This window comes from Saccopteryx bilineata, chromosome 2 (genome assembly GCF_036850765.1).
Source record: "Saccopteryx bilineata isolate mSacBil1 chromosome 2, mSacBil1_pri_phased_curated, whole genome shotgun sequence".
Classification (NCBI taxonomy): Eukaryota; Metazoa; Chordata; class Mammalia; order Chiroptera; family Emballonuridae; genus Saccopteryx; species Saccopteryx bilineata.
Genome location: NC_089491.1, coordinates 230,977,398 through 230,994,452, shown reverse-complemented (window position 1 = coordinate 230,994,452; position 17,055 = coordinate 230,977,398). Strand labels below are relative to the sequence as shown.

At 47.8% G+C, this 17,055-nt stretch overlaps 1 protein-coding gene across 3 annotated transcripts in view; it reads left to right on the top strand.

Annotated features, from left to right (window-relative positions):
• Positions 1–17,055, top strand: part of HUNK (hormonally up-regulated Neu-associated kinase) — a 105,530-nt gene that overhangs the window by 32,695 nt on the left and 55,780 nt on the right. For 2 of the 3 annotated variants that reach the window (XM_066259541.1, XM_066259542.1), the window contains exon 2: positions 5,564–5,856. In XM_066259541.1, the coding sequence (XP_066115638.1) occupies positions 5,564–5,856 (293 nt within the window). Of the gene's footprint in view, positions 1–4,746; positions 5,212–5,563; positions 5,857–17,055 lie in introns of those variants that run through there. The other variant, XM_066259543.1, reaches the window with a different exon arrangement.

Below are 17,055 nucleotides of genomic sequence, written 5' to 3'. Positions count from 1 at the left end.
GTTGCAGCACAGGGTGTGGATCGGGTAAAACACACATGTGTTTTGTGGTACTGAAGCAACTGTCTCTTCCATAGTTTTTCCTTCTGCTCAGTTGTGCGGAAGATGGCTTTTCCATCTGCCTTTTCATTTGGGGAGGTTGGACCCATCAACAGTCCTTGATGTGCTTCAGAGTAATGACTTTTAAAGGCAGAGAAAAGGGGAATCTGGGATGAAGGGATGAATTTTAAATCCTGTGTGCTCTGATCCTATGTAGACAGTCTCAACTGAGTCAATATTTAAAGAAGATGAGAGACGGGAGACGGATATTAAACCGCTGTCTTGGGATTTAAAAGCAACTCTATTCCAGAGTTTAAAACACCCAACATGCGGTTCAGGCTTCCTTTTTTTAAGATGCAAAAACTGCAGGTCAAGAAAATGCATGTTATTTTTCTTTGTGGAGCAAAGCTTGGCTGCTTTTTCACCCTCTTCACAGGTAGGCTTAGTGAAGGTGAAACGATAATGATGATAAAGATAGAGTCAGTTTATGGAGTATTTACTGTGCTGAATGTCACCGAGGGCTTTGCCTGCGTTATCTTAGGTGCCCGTGGGTTTCTGGAGGGGAGTGCCATGATGGGGGCCGTATGCCTTTGTGCACCCCTCCTCTGAAGTACAAGTTTGTGTTGTAATTTTTATCCTAATACATAGTAGGGGCCATTAGGCACAGAATCCTTTCTGCCAGGGGTCCCTGTCTTGATGATTTGGGATCCACAACCTCCCCTGTCCTTGTGGTGGAGGGGCGGTTCCTTTTCCCTGCAGGGCAGACCCCTCCAGCTCTTCCTCCTTCCCTTCCTCCAGGGCAAGTCTCCTCACCCACCTCCACCCTTACCCCACTGTCACCCCTTCTCTCCTCTGTCCAGGTCCCTGCAATTATAGTTGCTACCTTGTCACCTTAGAGCAGGGGTCTCAAACTCAACTCAGCATGTGGGCCGCAGAGCAAGATCACATCCGTTTGGCGGGCCGCACTAGGTCTACAAAAGGCAACTGTTACGCAACACTTTTTTCACTGCAGTTGAAAACAAAAAAAAATCAGTACAATAAGCACAATCGTACATGCAGTTTACTCAGTGTCACAAAACGACCAGAAACTGTAGTTCGCATCACAACTGCTGTTAACTAAGCTAATATCTAGCTAGGATGCTAGAGAAATGAAAAATACAAGTAGGCCCCTAGGCTTACTTAATTTTATCCAAAATATTTTGAACTTCGTGGATTAGTCTGCGGGCCACACAAAATTGTTCGGCGGGCCGCGAGTTTGAGACCTCTGCCATAGATCTTTTTCTTGCCCTCTAGGAATTTCCATTTTTTTCTTGCAAGCTTAGCCACATTAGAAAGTTAGTGTGCTAATTTTCTCCATCATTGGTTTGCAATTTTTTTGGCAGGAGTTGGGGTGGAGAGAAACTGAATGTGTGTCATATTGTCAGAAATGCAATTTCTTATTGAGCAGGGGAAGTTGATGAGGTATGTGTTTTAGCTGTGGTGTATACTGGACACATCTCTCACCACTGCAAGATGTGGCTACTTACCTGGGAAATTGGAGGGCAGTTGTTGAAGATGGGTCCCTTTGTGAAATTTCAGGAGGCTCTGCGACTTGGACCTGTTGAAGAGCTGAAGTCTTTGTTTCATTGACAGCAAAGTTGTTTTTCTTGGTGGCTCAGGACAACCTTAAGGCTTAGACACTCCCCTGACACCCCCTTTCTCCCAGCACACTCAGGACAGACGGGGAGTTCCAGTCTGGTCCTTGCACTTGGTCTTGGGTGAGGACATGCAGATTTAATTTTACCCCTTAAGACACTCCTGAGTAACTAGGCAGTTCATTGTTTTTTCAGCGAGAAACTGTTCCTCATACCAGAGTTTAGACCGGCAAACCTGTGGTTACTGCCGAATCAAATCAGGGCCTCGCATTGCTGGTCATCCATCGCCTTTCCCTCGGGATCTCATTCAGTGCTCCCCAGTTCTGTCCTTCCAGGTGGAGGTGATTAGCTGGTTCCGTGCAGTCAAGAAGGGCTTTCCTTTCTCAGCATGCTCAACACAGAGCTTACAAGTTTAGGGGCAAATGAGAACAGCCCGGTGAGGGGCTGGCTTTTGAAAATAGAGACAGAGCTTAACAGGAAACCTTCATCAAGAGGTAGCTTAAGGATTCAAGGGGTTTTTTTTGGAGGTACTCTCAGAACCAGTGGCACTTGGGAAGCAAGGCACCCAGGGATGGTGGGGTGCACACCTGGGGTGTTAGCTTTCTGAGGCCGCTATAACAAATTACTGCAAACTTGGTGGCTGGAAATGGCTGAAATTTCATTCTCACAGTTCTGGAGGCCGGAGGCCTAAAATCAATTTTATTGGACCGAAATCAAGGCAAATGACAGGGCTGTGCTCCCTCCAATGGCTCTAGGGGACATCAGTCCTTGGCCCCTTCCGGCTCTGGTGACTGTGGCATTCCTTGGCTTATGGCCCATCACTGGCCTCCCTGCCTCCTTCCATACACAGCCTTCCCCTCTGTGTGTCTGTGTGAAAGCTACCCCCCCCCCCCCGCCTCTACTTTCTAAGAACACTTGTGATGACAATGAGGGCACACCTGGGTAACGCAGGTTACAATCATCTCAGAATGCTTCACTTTATCCAAAGAAGGTCACATGCACGTGTCCCAGGGATTGGGACTTAGTGTCTTTGGGTGGCTCTTATATAACTTGCTATAGGCAATTAAGGAGCTAAATAAATTATCCTTATAATAATTGTGTGCTGTGTTTAAAAAAGCAGATCATATTACCGCTGGGCTTTCAGACTATTGTTTATTCATAGTACTTTTAAGAATTTCATTGCCAAAGGGTGTAATTTTAAAAACCTGCAGCCAACTTAAGAAAGACAGAATCTAATTGTGCTCTTTAGCTTCCCTCCCCCTTCCCACCCCCATAAGATGAGGGATGTGTCTGTGTGTGTGTCTGTGCGAATATGTTGTGAACATGTGTGTGTGTGAGAGTTGTAAATGTGTGAGCATGTGTGTGTGTCTATGTGATTGTGAATGTGTGTCAGAGTATGTATGAATGTGAGTGTGAATGTTGTGAATGTGTGTGTGTTAGTGTGTATGAATGTGAGTGTGTGAGTTGTGAATGTGTATGTGTGACTGAGTGTGTCTGAGTTTGTGTGTATACGGTTACGGACAAGTACGGTTTGTAAAAGCTATTAGTGTAGTATCTACTGAACTAGTTGGGGCCACACTGCAGCCAGAGTGGACTGGACCGCCGAGGGTGGACAGCAGCGGCCTCAGGTTGACCTGAGACAGTGCAGCCCCCAGCTTGTTTGGTCCCATGGACTGATTGTCCCCTCTTAGTCATAGCTTTGGATTTAGGAACTGAGCATCCCACTAAAATGAATGAGATGGTCGAAAGCTCCCACCAGCTCTGCGACTAGTAAGTCCGGGATGTGGGTACGGCGCGGTGACGGCAGTGAGTGGCGTTGTGGTGTGGAAGCTGGAAGCTGCTAGGCCAGGAGATCTTAAAGGTTCTATTGCACACGTGCACACGGGTAACCGTAGGTGGTGATGGATGTTAACTAGACTCACTGTGGTGACCATATACCTGGATATACACATATATCAAAGCATTAGGTTATACCACAAAAACAGACAAAATGTTATTATGTCACTTACATTTCCACTAAAAGAAGACCATTCTCCAGGACAGAGCAGAGTCAGCTGTTTATAGCTGTTTTTGCTTCAATGGTAAAAAAATATATGGTTCAATGATTTGCTTAGTAATCTACTGGTCACTTACTGTTTATAAAGTACTGTATGTGGTAAAGAGGGAGGTGGCCCCTTTGTGAAGGAGTGCTTTAAATGATGACACAGATGGTACGTGTGGTGGGGACATGAGAAGGACAGTTAGAGGGACTGTCTCACTTGAAGACAGGTGGGACTTGCGTTGCTGTCTGAAGGACTGTGGGGCTTTGAATGACTGATGGCAGTAGCGTGGGTGCAGGTGTGGAGAGACACTGAATGTGTGTCCCAGGAACATGAGAATGCCTGCTTGGGAGCCAGGGGTTGGGGCTGGACGGTCCTGGGCTGAAGGGCAAGAAATTCAGCTGCTGGACTGAGCTTGTGGACCTGGTACACAGCCGGGGGCCCTGGAGAGTTTTAAGCAAGAACTCAGAGTTACAGACCCACTGGTTCCGAGGCCAACCACAGAGGAACTGCGGGGGGGGGGGGGTGATGAAGAGCGGCAGGGACAAGGTGTGTGACGTTGATGCAGCGGTCCTGGCTAGTGGTGGCCAGACGTTTCTTTTTCTGTCCCAAAACCTGTATCGAGAAAATACCACTTGAGTCCTTTACTGCAAACACGTACAGATGTATGTATCTACCACTTACTAATCATTTGTTATTGACCTGTATCACATTTCTCTATTAATACAGAGTGTATTATGAAACGGTCACAAAATTGATTACAAGAAAGGAAATATGTCGCAATAGAGAGTCCACTGTTTTTGCCCTGCACCCAGGTGGCTCGATGGCCTTGTGTAAGAATGTCCCCCAGGTTACGGAGTCTCAAATAAACATGGCGTGTCTGGGCACTAGGAGGCCAGGTCCCAGATGACCCAGACTGTTGGCATCATGAACAGAGAGGAAGGACAGGGGAGAGAGGCAGTTGGCAGGAGGAATCTGCAGGGCATCGATGGCTGGTCACATTAGAGAGGCGTGGAGATGGACCAAAAAAACTAGCCTGTGCTTTAGGGCGTGGTGGTGAGGGGACAGATGATTGCAGCAAAGGAAAAGGCAGAGCTGGGAAGGGGTCCTGGGAGGGGAGACAGTTCTCTCCATCTTTCTATTCATTCCTCCCTCCCTCCCTCTGCCCCACCTCTGTACAAGGCTGGGTGGGTCTGCACGCATGACACGTTAACTGTGGGGGAAATGACCTAGGATGAGCGTCCTGTAAGTGGTTGAGATGAGACCTTGGAGAGCTGCAAGTTGGGCGCTGACTTGGGGACGAGAGTTAACCTTCACTGTACTTTTCCAAGGGAAACACCGCAGCGCCGGAGGCCAGGGGCAGCCTGGTCCGAGGGCTGGTGCCGGGCAGGGGGGAAAGGGGGATGAAGGGCAGCAACGGTGTGCCTTTGGACGCTGCACCCCCCAGCTCCTGACCCACAGCCTAGGACTGAAGATGGAGCAGCATCGGCTGTTTCAGAAGTGTAGGCTTGTGGGGACCCACCCGGGAGGGAGGGTGGCGGGGCTTGAGGGATGGGGGTCCCTTTGCTGGGGAGAACTTGGTATTTCACCCTGTAGAGATCCAGGTTTGACAGCAAGCCTCTATGGAGCCTCAGACCATGGTTCAAGTTGGTACATTTCATTCTCTTCCTTAGTTGTCAAATCTTTTGATCTTTGCTGTTACATTTTCCTTTTTTTTTGTCCCTTGATCTTCTCTTAGACCATGTTTCCCTCCTGCAGAAAGCAGCTCAGTGTTTCCCTAGGTGCACGGGAACAGTCAGAAATCACCTTTGCTTGCAGTGCCTGATAACAGCCGTGGTCTCCGTGTCTCCCTAGGTGGCCATAAAAGTCATCGACAAGAAGAGAGCCAAAAAGGACACCTATGTCACCAAAAACCTTCGGCGGGAGGGACAGATCCAGCAGATGATCCGCCACCCCAATATCACCCAGCTGCTGGACATCTTGGAGACGGAGAACAGTTACTACCTGGTCATGGAGCTGTGTCCTGGGGGCAACCTGATGCACAAGATCTATGAGAAGAAGCGGCTGGAGGAGTCTGAAGCCCGCAGATACATCCGGCAGCTCATCTCTGCGGTGGAGCACTTGCACCGGGCTGGGGTGGTCCACAGGTAAGGGACCAGGCTGTTGCTCGCTGACTTGGGCAGCACGGTGCTTCCGCATGCCCACACAAGGCTGAATCGTTTCAGTGTATTTTGTGACTCGTCTACTCTGCATGTATTCTAGGTAATTGTTTTTGTGAATTGAGTTCATGCCATCGTGGAGTTTCAAGAACGATGTTGGAAGGCAGCATGCGGGGGGGGGGGGGTTTGCATTCTGGCTCTGCTCTTTTAATAGTTGTGTGACTCTGGGTTAAGTTACTGCACTAGTCTGAACCTCGGTCTCCTCTTCTATAAAATGGAAATAATGATGGTGCTTCTCTTGTGGTTGGTGCAAGGGTTAATATATAGGATGTAATGAGTTACTCTATGGAAAAAAAGCTTGGAACAGTGTTCTGTACATCGTAAGGGACATGGATGTGTCATTTGCTGTTCTTATTATTTGCAAAATAATGAGACCAGCTGCTCAGGGGTCTGAAAGAAGCCTGGGTGTTAAGATAGCATGAGACTGTATCTCAGCTAGTGCCAGGGACAAGGCTGTCATTGTGTTTGCTTTCCATGTGGTTGTTGCTCGGTAGCTATTTTCTTCAATTAAATGGAATCACCATCTGCATTCTGAACTTGCTCTTGAAAGTGAGGGGTGTTGCCTATAAGTGAAACCAACCTTGCAAATAATTATGAATATCAAACATTAAAACGACAACAACAAAAAACACAGCTTGCTTCCTCCCAAGGAGGTGTTCCACAAGGAAAGTGAATGGAAACAGCGTCCTTAGAAATGTTGCCGTTGGTGGTGGGCAGGTGCCTAATTTTAGTTCTATGCCAAAATCAAATTAAAAGTTAAAAAGTGCCCTCTTCTCCTCCAAGAAAGTCTTGGCTTCACCAGCAAATGTATGGTTTTTTCTTCATGTTATCACAGTCCACAATTGCTCTGGGTTGTGGAGGAAATTTAGGGTGCGTGTTTCATTGATTCTCATTTTAGAAAGGAAGATCAAGGCATACAATGGGTCGGGTGTGTATCTGCCCACACATGTTTAAAATTTTTTATTGAGATACAATTCACATACTGTAAAACTCATCATTTTTCCCTGGCCTGTTGATTCAGTGGTGCAACATCAGCCTGGTGTGTGGATGTCCCAGGTTCAGTTCCTGGTCAGGAGAATTGAAGCACACAGCAGAAATGACCATCTGCTTCTCCTCCCCTTCTCACCTCTCTCTCTCTACCCACCGTCCTGCAGCCATGGCTTGGTTGGTTCAAGCGCATCGGCTGGTGCACTGAAGATGGCTCACGGAGCCTCCACCTCAGGTGCTAAAATAGCTCAGTTGTGAACATGGCCCCAGATGGGGGTTGCCGGGTAGATCCCTGTTGGGGCACATGTGCGAATCTATCTCCCCTCCTCTCACTTAGAAAAGAAGAAGAAAAGAATAAATAAAGTTGTTTTTTTTTAGTATATCACAGAATTGTGTAATGCTTACCACTAATCTAATTTTAGAATATTTTCATCACCCTATAAAAAAACCCTGTACCCAATAGCATTCACTCCCCATCTCACCTCCTGCCTGTCCCAGCAACCAGTCCTCTCCTCTCTGTTGCTGTGGACTTGCCTGCTGTGGACCTTCCCTGGACATGGAAACAAGCACTGTGTGGACTTTTATGACCGGTGACTTTCTTTCACTCAGTGTCAAGTCTTTGAGATTCATCAGCTTTGTAGCACGCGTCAGGGCTTCAGTCCTTTTCATGGCTGAGTACTATTCCAATGAGTGCATGGACACGCCACAGTTTACTTGTCCATCATTTGCAGGGTGTGTGGTTGCTTCCACCTTTTGGCTGTTGGGAACAGTGTTGCTATGAATATTCGTGTACCATTATTGTGTGATCATGTATTCTCACTGCTCTTGGGGATTGCCGGGTCACCCGGCAACTCTATGTTTAACTTTTTGAGGGAACATATAGTTTTAAAAATTCCACTTCTAAAATGGTGCCTTTTATCTGTTTGGAAGCCACTCGTAGTCTGATTCATGGAGAAAATGGCTCTAGGTCTTTTTTTTTTTGGCTCTAGGTCTTCAAGTAATCCAACTGGTAGGCTTTCACGGTGGAGGGGGCCACTTGCTTCCTAGTGGGATTGGTCCCACGGTGCTCTCTCCTGTCACGTCAAGTCCTAGGGACACTGGGCGGTCCCCTTAGCCAGCCTTGACCAGGCACCATTCAGCTGGTTATTTTCTCACTGAGAGAACCTCTTCATAAACCTATTTTTAGTCTCACAAGTTGTCACGAAATCACACTTCATTTGGACTCTTTGAGTTTACATCAGTAGGGAAGGGAACATTCAGCAATTTTAAGTGAATGACACTATTTTTGGCTCTTCCCAGCAATACTCAATGTAGCCATGACATAGCTCTGCCATTGTTGGGGGACATGCTGGTCGCATATGTCCCCCATACCATTTCTGTTTATTAGGATGACAAAGGCACAACCTCCATGAATCAGCTTTTGAGTTACCGACTCCACCCGTCACAGCAGAAGACAGAGTCCGGCAGCACTTTCTGTGGGACACAGGGTTTCACAAATCCCACATGCACCCAGCTTCAAAGATTTTGAGGACAGCAAAGGAGAAGCTGTGACAGCTAGGCGGTGGTCAAGGAAATTCTCCACCACCCTTTGAAAGTCGTTTTAACAAAACCCAATCCCTCTCCATGCCCCCATGGTCCAAATGTCAGAGGAATGAATCTAACAATGTCTTGATAGCAAAGACGGGGTGCTTTGTCTCGCTCGGAGTTCCTGTGCCACCTGCTTCTTCTCTTTTTGGAAATACATTTGCGAGCCCATAATGGCAGCGATGTCGATCTCCGAAAGTTGAGGAAGATCGGAGACGCAGGGATCACGTAAGAGGACTTCTTTGTTTCTCTCTGTAGAGACCACGTCAGCGAATGTCAGCGCTCATGGCCGCCGGCAGTGGTCCATCTGGTGCCCGAGCCACCGCATGAAAATATTTGCCATCGACTTCTGAGGTGGCTTGAACCGAATGTCCAGGCTCTCAGAGATTCTGCACCGCTAATTTCCAGCCCACCTGACCTGGCTCACCGCCAGTACCCCATTCGCTGTGACCCCTTTTCCATGGTGGAGGATCTTCCCCTTGATGCTCCAAAGGGGCAATGAATTCCATAAATTATGGTGAAGTTATGATTTTTTTCAGATGAATCAGAGATACCCTGGAGTCACTACTGGGAGGATTTCTGAGCCAACTGAACTGGATCCTCCAGACGGACTTGGGAGGAATGTTGGTGGCAACCTTGTGTGATTTGAAGGGCTCTGGGTGTTCCTCATCGGGCTCATACCATGTTGATGTGTCGTCATTAGCGTGATGCTCAGGAGAGCCCCCTTTCCCGATGTCAAAGCTCTATCCTTCATGGTCTACCCAAAACTATTTCAATATCATTAAAAGGTCAGTCTTTAAAAATCATGTCAGTATTACATTAAAAAAAAAAAAAGGAAACTGTGAGGTAGTTTCCTTTGCTGACAGAATTTCCTTTTCCGCCAGACCAGCGTAACGTTGGCGTCTTCTGCTGCAACAGGGCTGCTGTTGACTTTGGCAACGACTCAGCGTGATCTTAATGTCTGTGTTTCAGGGTTGCCTGAGATACTCCGGGTTTTAAAAAAACCTGAAGAGTTTTGTTTTTCTTTTTTGTGTTTGTTTTTTCTCAAACGTGCTCACCCAGCAGGATGCCAAAACCCAATGATTTGCCTATTGTCCACAGAACTTGACTCTTCACATCCATCACCAAGAATACTGATTCTGCTTAGGCTCTAATTGGAGATTCATCTGTTCATTCAAACTGACAAAAGTCCAATCAAACTAACTGTACAGACGTGACAGAAGAGGAGAGCACAATCCTGCCATCCTCAAGCTGTGGGGGCCAGGGCAGAGAGAGGAGAGAGAGAGAGAGAGAGAGAGAGAGATATGATCAAAGGGACTGGAGGCTGAGCCTGGACGTTCGTCAGTTCCACGGCCCCGCCATGACCTTGTTCATTCACTGACTCTGGGAAAGGGGCTGTGCTTTGAGGAGGAATGTAGGGAGGAGAGGGGCCCTTCTTTGTTCCGTGGGGCCTGATGAGAAGCAGGCGCAACCTCAGGCCGGTCTGGTTGTAAGTTCTTTTAACTTTTAGGTTTTCTCAGAGGCAGTTCAAATGGGAGAGGAGCTTGAGATCACCAGACCTTCTGCCAGAGCCTGCACCTACCTGGAGGCGCTGGTTACAGAGGCCAGAGGTTTTGTGTTTCACTGGGGTTTTTAAAAAAATATGACGGAGATGTGAGAACACAAAGCTCCAGCTGACAATTTTGTGGATTGGGGTGTATGGTGGTCAGAGGGGTTGGCTCTGAGGACAGACCATGGTGAACATGTCTCCTCACCACTTACACACCTCATCCGGCAAATCACTCAGGCTCGTGTGCCTCTTTTCTGGTCTACACAACAGGAATAAAGGACTAGCCACTTTGAGTGTTTGTTGGGACTAAGTCCTTACCAAATGTCGATTGGTCCTGCGACTTGGAGCGAAATGATGTCTAACAAAACCAAGCTCGCCATAGCCCAATGGACAAAAACAAGAGTCAGGTTCCCATGATGTCTCACCGACATTATCATAGAATCACGTTGAACCAGGCAACAGGAGTAGTTGAAGAACTGCTGTACTGAGGGCGAGTTCGCTGTAGTTCATACATGGCTTCCCCGCTCATTGTATTCGTGGGAGGCTGAGTTCTGGGTGCTCAGGACCCCACCACTGTTCTCCACTTTGGTGGCCCTTGCTGTCTTTGTCTGGCTGAATCCTACTCGTCTTTGGGGTCTTTGTGCTGAGCTCATCTCCTCCAGGGGGCCCTCCAGGCTAGGCCCCCTGGTCATAAATTCCCATGGCACGTTCTACTCTGGCTTCCAAGTACTTTTCCCATGACAGTTTACTCATCTGATATGTCTTCTGCACACAGGCCACAGTCTGGCATCGCACCTAGCCCAGTGGGCACACAGTGAGACCTGCTGAATGAAGGAAGCCTTCTGGAATAGTCTATATTTTCCCTGGAATTTCCAGGGAGTTTCTTCTTGGATTTAGTACCCATTTGCTTGTTTTTCAGGTCACAACTTGTAGAGTTGTGGCATCTTTCAAGTGGATGAATAGCTCTTTCATGTGATGAATATTGTGGGACCTCAGTGAAGGTTTCACTGGAATCAATAAAATCAGGTACCCACTTAACATTTCGGTTTTGTGCTTTACTAACCAAACTGCCCGTATTATAAATAAATCAAAGCTTAAAACATCATTTGGTTTTCATACTGGGCTTTTGGACATAACGCCCAACCCCTCCCCAACCCCCCTCCCCCAAAAAGCTCTTGCTCACTGCAAAATGCTCGTTGCCTAGGGGAGCTACTTGCTTTTCTGTGATGCTTTAGTCTCAGCTTATTGCTAACATCCATCTTGTGGCACCCTCCACAGAGAAACTTCCTCCTGCAGACCTGGCCCTGTGTAAACTGGCCTGGCCATGTCCCCAGTGTCCTGCCCTTCTCTCTGACCTTTCATTTGAGAGCTAATGCCCTCCAGTACTGTGTGCTTATCACCAAATTAATCACCCTTTTAAGTCTTTCTGGACTCTGCCCCACCCCCCACTTGTGTTAGGGTCTTAAATTAAGCTTTATTACCCTCACTCTATCTCTCGCCTCTTACCTGTTAGTGGTTATTTAGCCCTGAGGGTCCCCAAACACGTGGACATCCATTTTCTCCTTTCCTCCTGCTGATGGCCCTGCCAGCAACCCCTGTGTTGAGGCCATGTTTCAAAGAAGAGTAGGAAGCTCCAAGCTCTGAGAGTTGAACCTGCAGAGAGCGGGTCAGAGAGAAGCACCGCGGAGCCCGTCTTCCTCCGTCCCTGGGCTGCCGTCCGTCCCCGGGCTCCGGTGCCTGGGCTCAGGTCCCCGGGCTGCTGGTTCACTGGTCGCCCCAGTCTCACACTGGCCTCTGTTGCCTCCCTTGAACCCGGATGGTCTCTGTTTTATGTTATTCTGTCCCTAACTTTCATGTTGGGTAGACCCTGAGTGGCTCCCCGGGCTCCTTCTTGAGGTCCAGCCCCTCAGTCTAGGCCTTGGGTGTGTTAGAGTCCGACCTTCGACTTCTCCTGGGCTTGGCAGGCTGGGGGAGAAACTCCTTCATCCCTTTCCCAGTATTCTGGATGGGTGTGTGTGCTCTTACACACATGTAGGTGTGCAAACAACACATACCGACACGTGTGCTCTCGTACACATACGCACTCATGAAGTGCACACACGAATGCACACCCATGCCTTCCCCAGGTGCATGCATACCCACAGACTGGCACACACATGAATGTGTTCACATTTGCAGTGTCTATGCAGAGACCCATGTGAGCTCACACTCATCACAAATGTGCACAGGCACACATACACACACAGCTGCACACCCCTCCATGCGCCCCAGAAGGCTCCTGCCTTCCTCCCTGCTCTCTGGGGTCCGGGAACCAGGGCCTCTGTATCTGCTCTGGCAGCAGGGTCCCCCTACCCCTCAACTGGAGTTCAGGGTGGCTGGTCTCCAAACCACAGAAATGAATTACCATCTTTAAAGAAAGGCCAGGAGAGTTTGGATGGGGAGAGGGGAGGGCTAGGGTGCGCTTGCTGCTTGTGGGTGAACCTTTAATTGTGAGTCATGGCCTGTCTGAGCTTGCTCTTTTGAAATAACCTAGAACAAAGGGCTGGTGATTAGGGCTCTCCCCTTGGGCCCTCTCTCAATCTAACACCCCCCCCACCTCCAAGCACAGGAGAACACACCCAGTGCCAGGTACGCTGGGGCCTTGTGAGAGCCCCACGGGGCAGTTCCAGAGAAGGGACAGAGCCTCTCTGCCGTGTCCATGGGGGCCTCTTCTCCTGGGCTTCCTTCCTCAGGCAATTTTCTTTGTTCCCAGGATGTGTGTCCCTGCTGCGCCTGGTAACCGGTCCATCACCCCTTAGCGCAACTCATGCCCCATTCCCTTCTTCACTTGTCCTAACTCCTCTTAGGAACCCCTCCATCCAGGGGCCCTTTTCTCCTTCTTCCTTTCTGTTCTCAGTGATAAGTTCACCCTGGATTTCCTGTTTGCCTGCCACAGGGAGCAGTCCCTGCGTCTCTCTTCCTCCATGAAGTGACTGGTCTGACTGGGGAGCCTGGATGTGAAATTAGCATCCCCTCCATCACCAAGAGCAAGCTCGTCAGCGGCCACACCTTCTGTCCCATGTAGGAAGTGGGACACATAACACAGCCAATATTTTGCTCTCTGGGGTGGAGCTTGCTCTCACATGGGCCGCCTGTGAAAGCAGAGCGACATTTTCTGGATAACAGAGGCCTGCTAGTATTTTTTTTAAAAAGTACATTGTAATACACTAACACTGGAACTTTATGAATAAATTCACCCTTTTTTTCTTATTCAAGAAGGTAGCTTTCAGTTTTGTGGCTTTTGGGATCAATCGTGGCCTCTTAAGTCATTGCTGAGTAGCTGGGCAGAGGGTCTGTGGGGCCCACGGTGCTGCAGGGACTGCTCCTTCATTTCAGGCGGCCAGGACGCTCCACGGCGAACATCCGAGTGACACTCGGCAGTAGCCGTACCATTCCCAAGGCTCATCTCTGAGGAAAGGGAAAAACACCCGATGTCGACTTTTATAAAGTGAACAGACAGCTTTTTAGAATGGTTTTAGGTTCACAGAAAATGGAGCTGACACTACAGAGTTCCCAAATCCTGCGCACTCCTACACTGCCACCACATTATTTTTCTTATTATTAATATTTTGTGGTAGTGTAGTGCACTTGTTGTAATTGGTGAACCAATTGATACATTATAGTGACTAAGGTCCCTAAGTTTACATTAAGGCCCATTAGGGGACATGGTATGTGATAGTGCTCTGTATTGCACATCCTATGGATTTTGACAAATCACACTGTCCTGTCACTACCATTACAATGTTACCAGGAATAATTTCACCGTCCAAAGACAAGTTATACTTTGTAGGTGTCATCCCGCCCTCCCTCCCCCTGAAACTCTGCCACTGCTGATCTTTTCACTGTCTCTGTAGTTTTGCCTTTTCTAGAAGGGCATATGATTGGGATCATACAATGTGTCACCTTTTCAGGCCACCCTTTTCACTTAGAAATGTGGGTGTGAGGCTTCTCCATGGCTTTTTGTGACCTGAGAGCTCATTTCTTCTTATTGCTGAATAATATTCTGCTGTCGGGATGGGCCAAGGGTTCTTTATCTGCTCACCTGCGATAGGGCATCGTGGTGGCTTCCATGTTTCAGCAATGATGAACAAGACGGCTATAAACATCTATGTCCATAAATTTACAACTCATTTGGGTGACAGACCTAGGCAAAAGCTACTGTTAAAAATAGGATGTTTAGAACCTGTTTTTCTAAAGAATCAGAAGGATCGTGCTCTTCTTCCCCTTCCTTCTAGAAGCCGTTCAGAAGACAAAGCAGGCGGTGGGATGTTCCTTTCATTCAGGCAGGTTAGGTCGGCTGGTCTGGCTGGAGGCCGGGCTCGCTCATCTTTTCAGCAGCTGGTCCGGGAACCTCTAGGCAGTTAGGTGGGTCACTGCTGACGTTTTTTAGAAACCTTGCCCAAAAGGTAACAAGCAGGGCAGCAACCCCGGCAGCAGGTTTGCAATGAGCGTTCCTTCTCCTGGGGCCTGTGGTGGGTTACGGTGGGACACAGCCCGTGAGAAGATAGCGACTCTTAAATGGCTTCATTTTTCTCATGTTGCTGAATAATTACATTTTTATACCCTCCTCCCATCTCCCCGATTTTTTCTTTTGCCTTTTCTCTTGTGTTTAGTCTTCCATTTACCTCATTCTTCTCACTGTTGGGATTGTTCCTGCTTTTTCGGCCCCAGGATTGTCCAGCTTAGTTTAGTATTCTTGGCGGTTGCTTTTATTTTTCTCTTTTGACCTCAATTTTTTTAAGGTGTTTCTCTGCACAGCATGTGTTCTGAACCCAGTGTCCCCTTGAATGCCTCAATGTGGCTTCCATTACTGCTGGGGGGTGGGGGTGGATAGGGAGTTCGTTAGCTGGAAGTATACTGGAAGCGAGCTGCAACTTTCTTGAGCTTAACTTTTCTTTTAGATGTAACTCTTGCTGCTGCTTTGTAACGAGCTTTCCCAGAGTCACAGCCTGGGCTGCTGCTGCTGGCACCCTTTCCTGTGAGGGCACACGTGTGTGTGTGTGTGTGTGTGTGTGTGTGTGTGTGTGTAGGCGGTATTGGAATACCGTATATGCTTGAATAGAAGGCCAGGGTTATGATCTGTCCTAAGTATCTTCAGGAAAGAGGCAGTGTTTTACTGAGACCAAGCACAGTGTCCTGTTGGATGGGGCACAATCTCAGTTACGTTATTTTCAACAACGAAGTGGTGGTCAGAGAACACTTGACTCTCACTGATGGCTTTGGGTGAAGTCCCCCAAGGAAACCTGTAGAAAGGGGGTGAAGACATTTCACCATGGGTTTTAATAGTTGCTTTCAGAGACCTCACAGTTGTTAGGGTTTGTGAGACCACTCTAGAAACAATCCACCAGATGGTTCATTTATAAAGATGTTAAATGGGTGCTTATCATGTCAGTGGCTTGGGATAAGATTTTTGAGCTAATGCGTTTACAGAGGTTCAAAAAGTGGTTTATCACAAACATCCAAACAACTTAAAGTTCAGGTTACATGTTTCTGTTGTCCTGGTCTTGCTTGAGACAAGTTTTTGTTTGTTGTTGGGTTTTTGTGCCCCCTTTTTTTTGAGAGAGAGAGGGAGACAGGCAGGGAGAGAGATGAGAAGCTCATAGTTGCTGCACTTTAGTTGTTCATTGTTTCTCATATGTGCCTTGACGGGGCCAAGGGTGCTTCAACCAAACCAGTGACCCCTTGCTTAAGCCAGTGACCTTGGGCTCAAGCCAGCGACCTTTGGGCTTCAAGCCAGTGAGTGACCTTGGGCTCAAGCCAGCAACCATAGGGTCATGTCTATGATTCCATGCTCAAGCCAGCAACTCCACGTTCAAGGTAGATTAACCTGAGCTCAAGCCAGAAACCGTGGAGTTTTGAACCTAGGACCTTAGTGTCCCAGGTCAGTGCTTTATCCACTGCACCACTACCAGTCAGGCTTGTGACAAGCTTTTGATGATTTATTTTTCATAAAAGGTGTGGGAGTAATTTCTAAAATTAATTTCATTAATATTATAGTGTATGCTCTTAAATATGGTGGTACAGTTTCATAGATAAATAGCATACAGTCATTTGATAATTCCAATTGCAGTTCTAAAAATCATATATTTTTCAAAAATCATATAATGTTTTTAAAAAACTTTATTTTTGAGGGCAAGGTCTCCCCATTGGAAAAATGCAGAGGATCATTTTACATTTGGGTCACCCTGCCTTTGGGCACATACAGTACCATCTAAGTGCTGATGCAGTGTTAACATACGCGTGTATTGTCTCATTTGAGCTTCAGTGAAGGTATAGGTACCGTTCTTCTTCCCACTGGTGCATGCATTTGGATCGGAGAACATCCCTTTATGTTTCTGGGCTATAAGTTTGAACACAACCTCCCTTCTCATCTAAGCATCTGGCCCGAAGGCTACCAGCCACCTTCCAGTGTTGAAATCCATTGGACACTCTTGAGAGCTCACCCTTTCTCTGCACGTGCATCCTTGACTCTTCCGTCTCCACATGCTGCCCTTGGTGGTTCCCAGGAGGCCGGCTCCCCTTCTGCTCCTTCCCAGTCCCTCCTCCTTCTCTGGGCTGTCTTCTGCCCCTTTAAGGCTGGGCTTTGACCTGAGTTTGAGAGTTGGTGGTCTGTGGGCTGTATCTTACCTGCAAGGCTGTGGTCGCTCAGGGCAGTTGTTATAATAATTGTTTGAAATGTGAATTTGTTGCCAACATTGAAATATTGGGGTCCGCTCCAGATGTCTAGCTTCTCTTGGTAAACGGGATGCGCGGGCCGTGCGGGGACGGAGATGTGAGCGACTGTCCTCACCAAAGGGGACCCGGTCCCTGTTTACTGCAGTCCTGCTAGCGGTTTGTTCCTTTCTGTCTCAGGGCTTGTGTCTTAGTTGCCATTTCTGTGTATTATGATTACACTATTCTAGTCTTGACAATAGAGATAAGAGGGGAGAATTTTTCTTTTGTCCATGTCTCTATTCAAAATTGAGGAA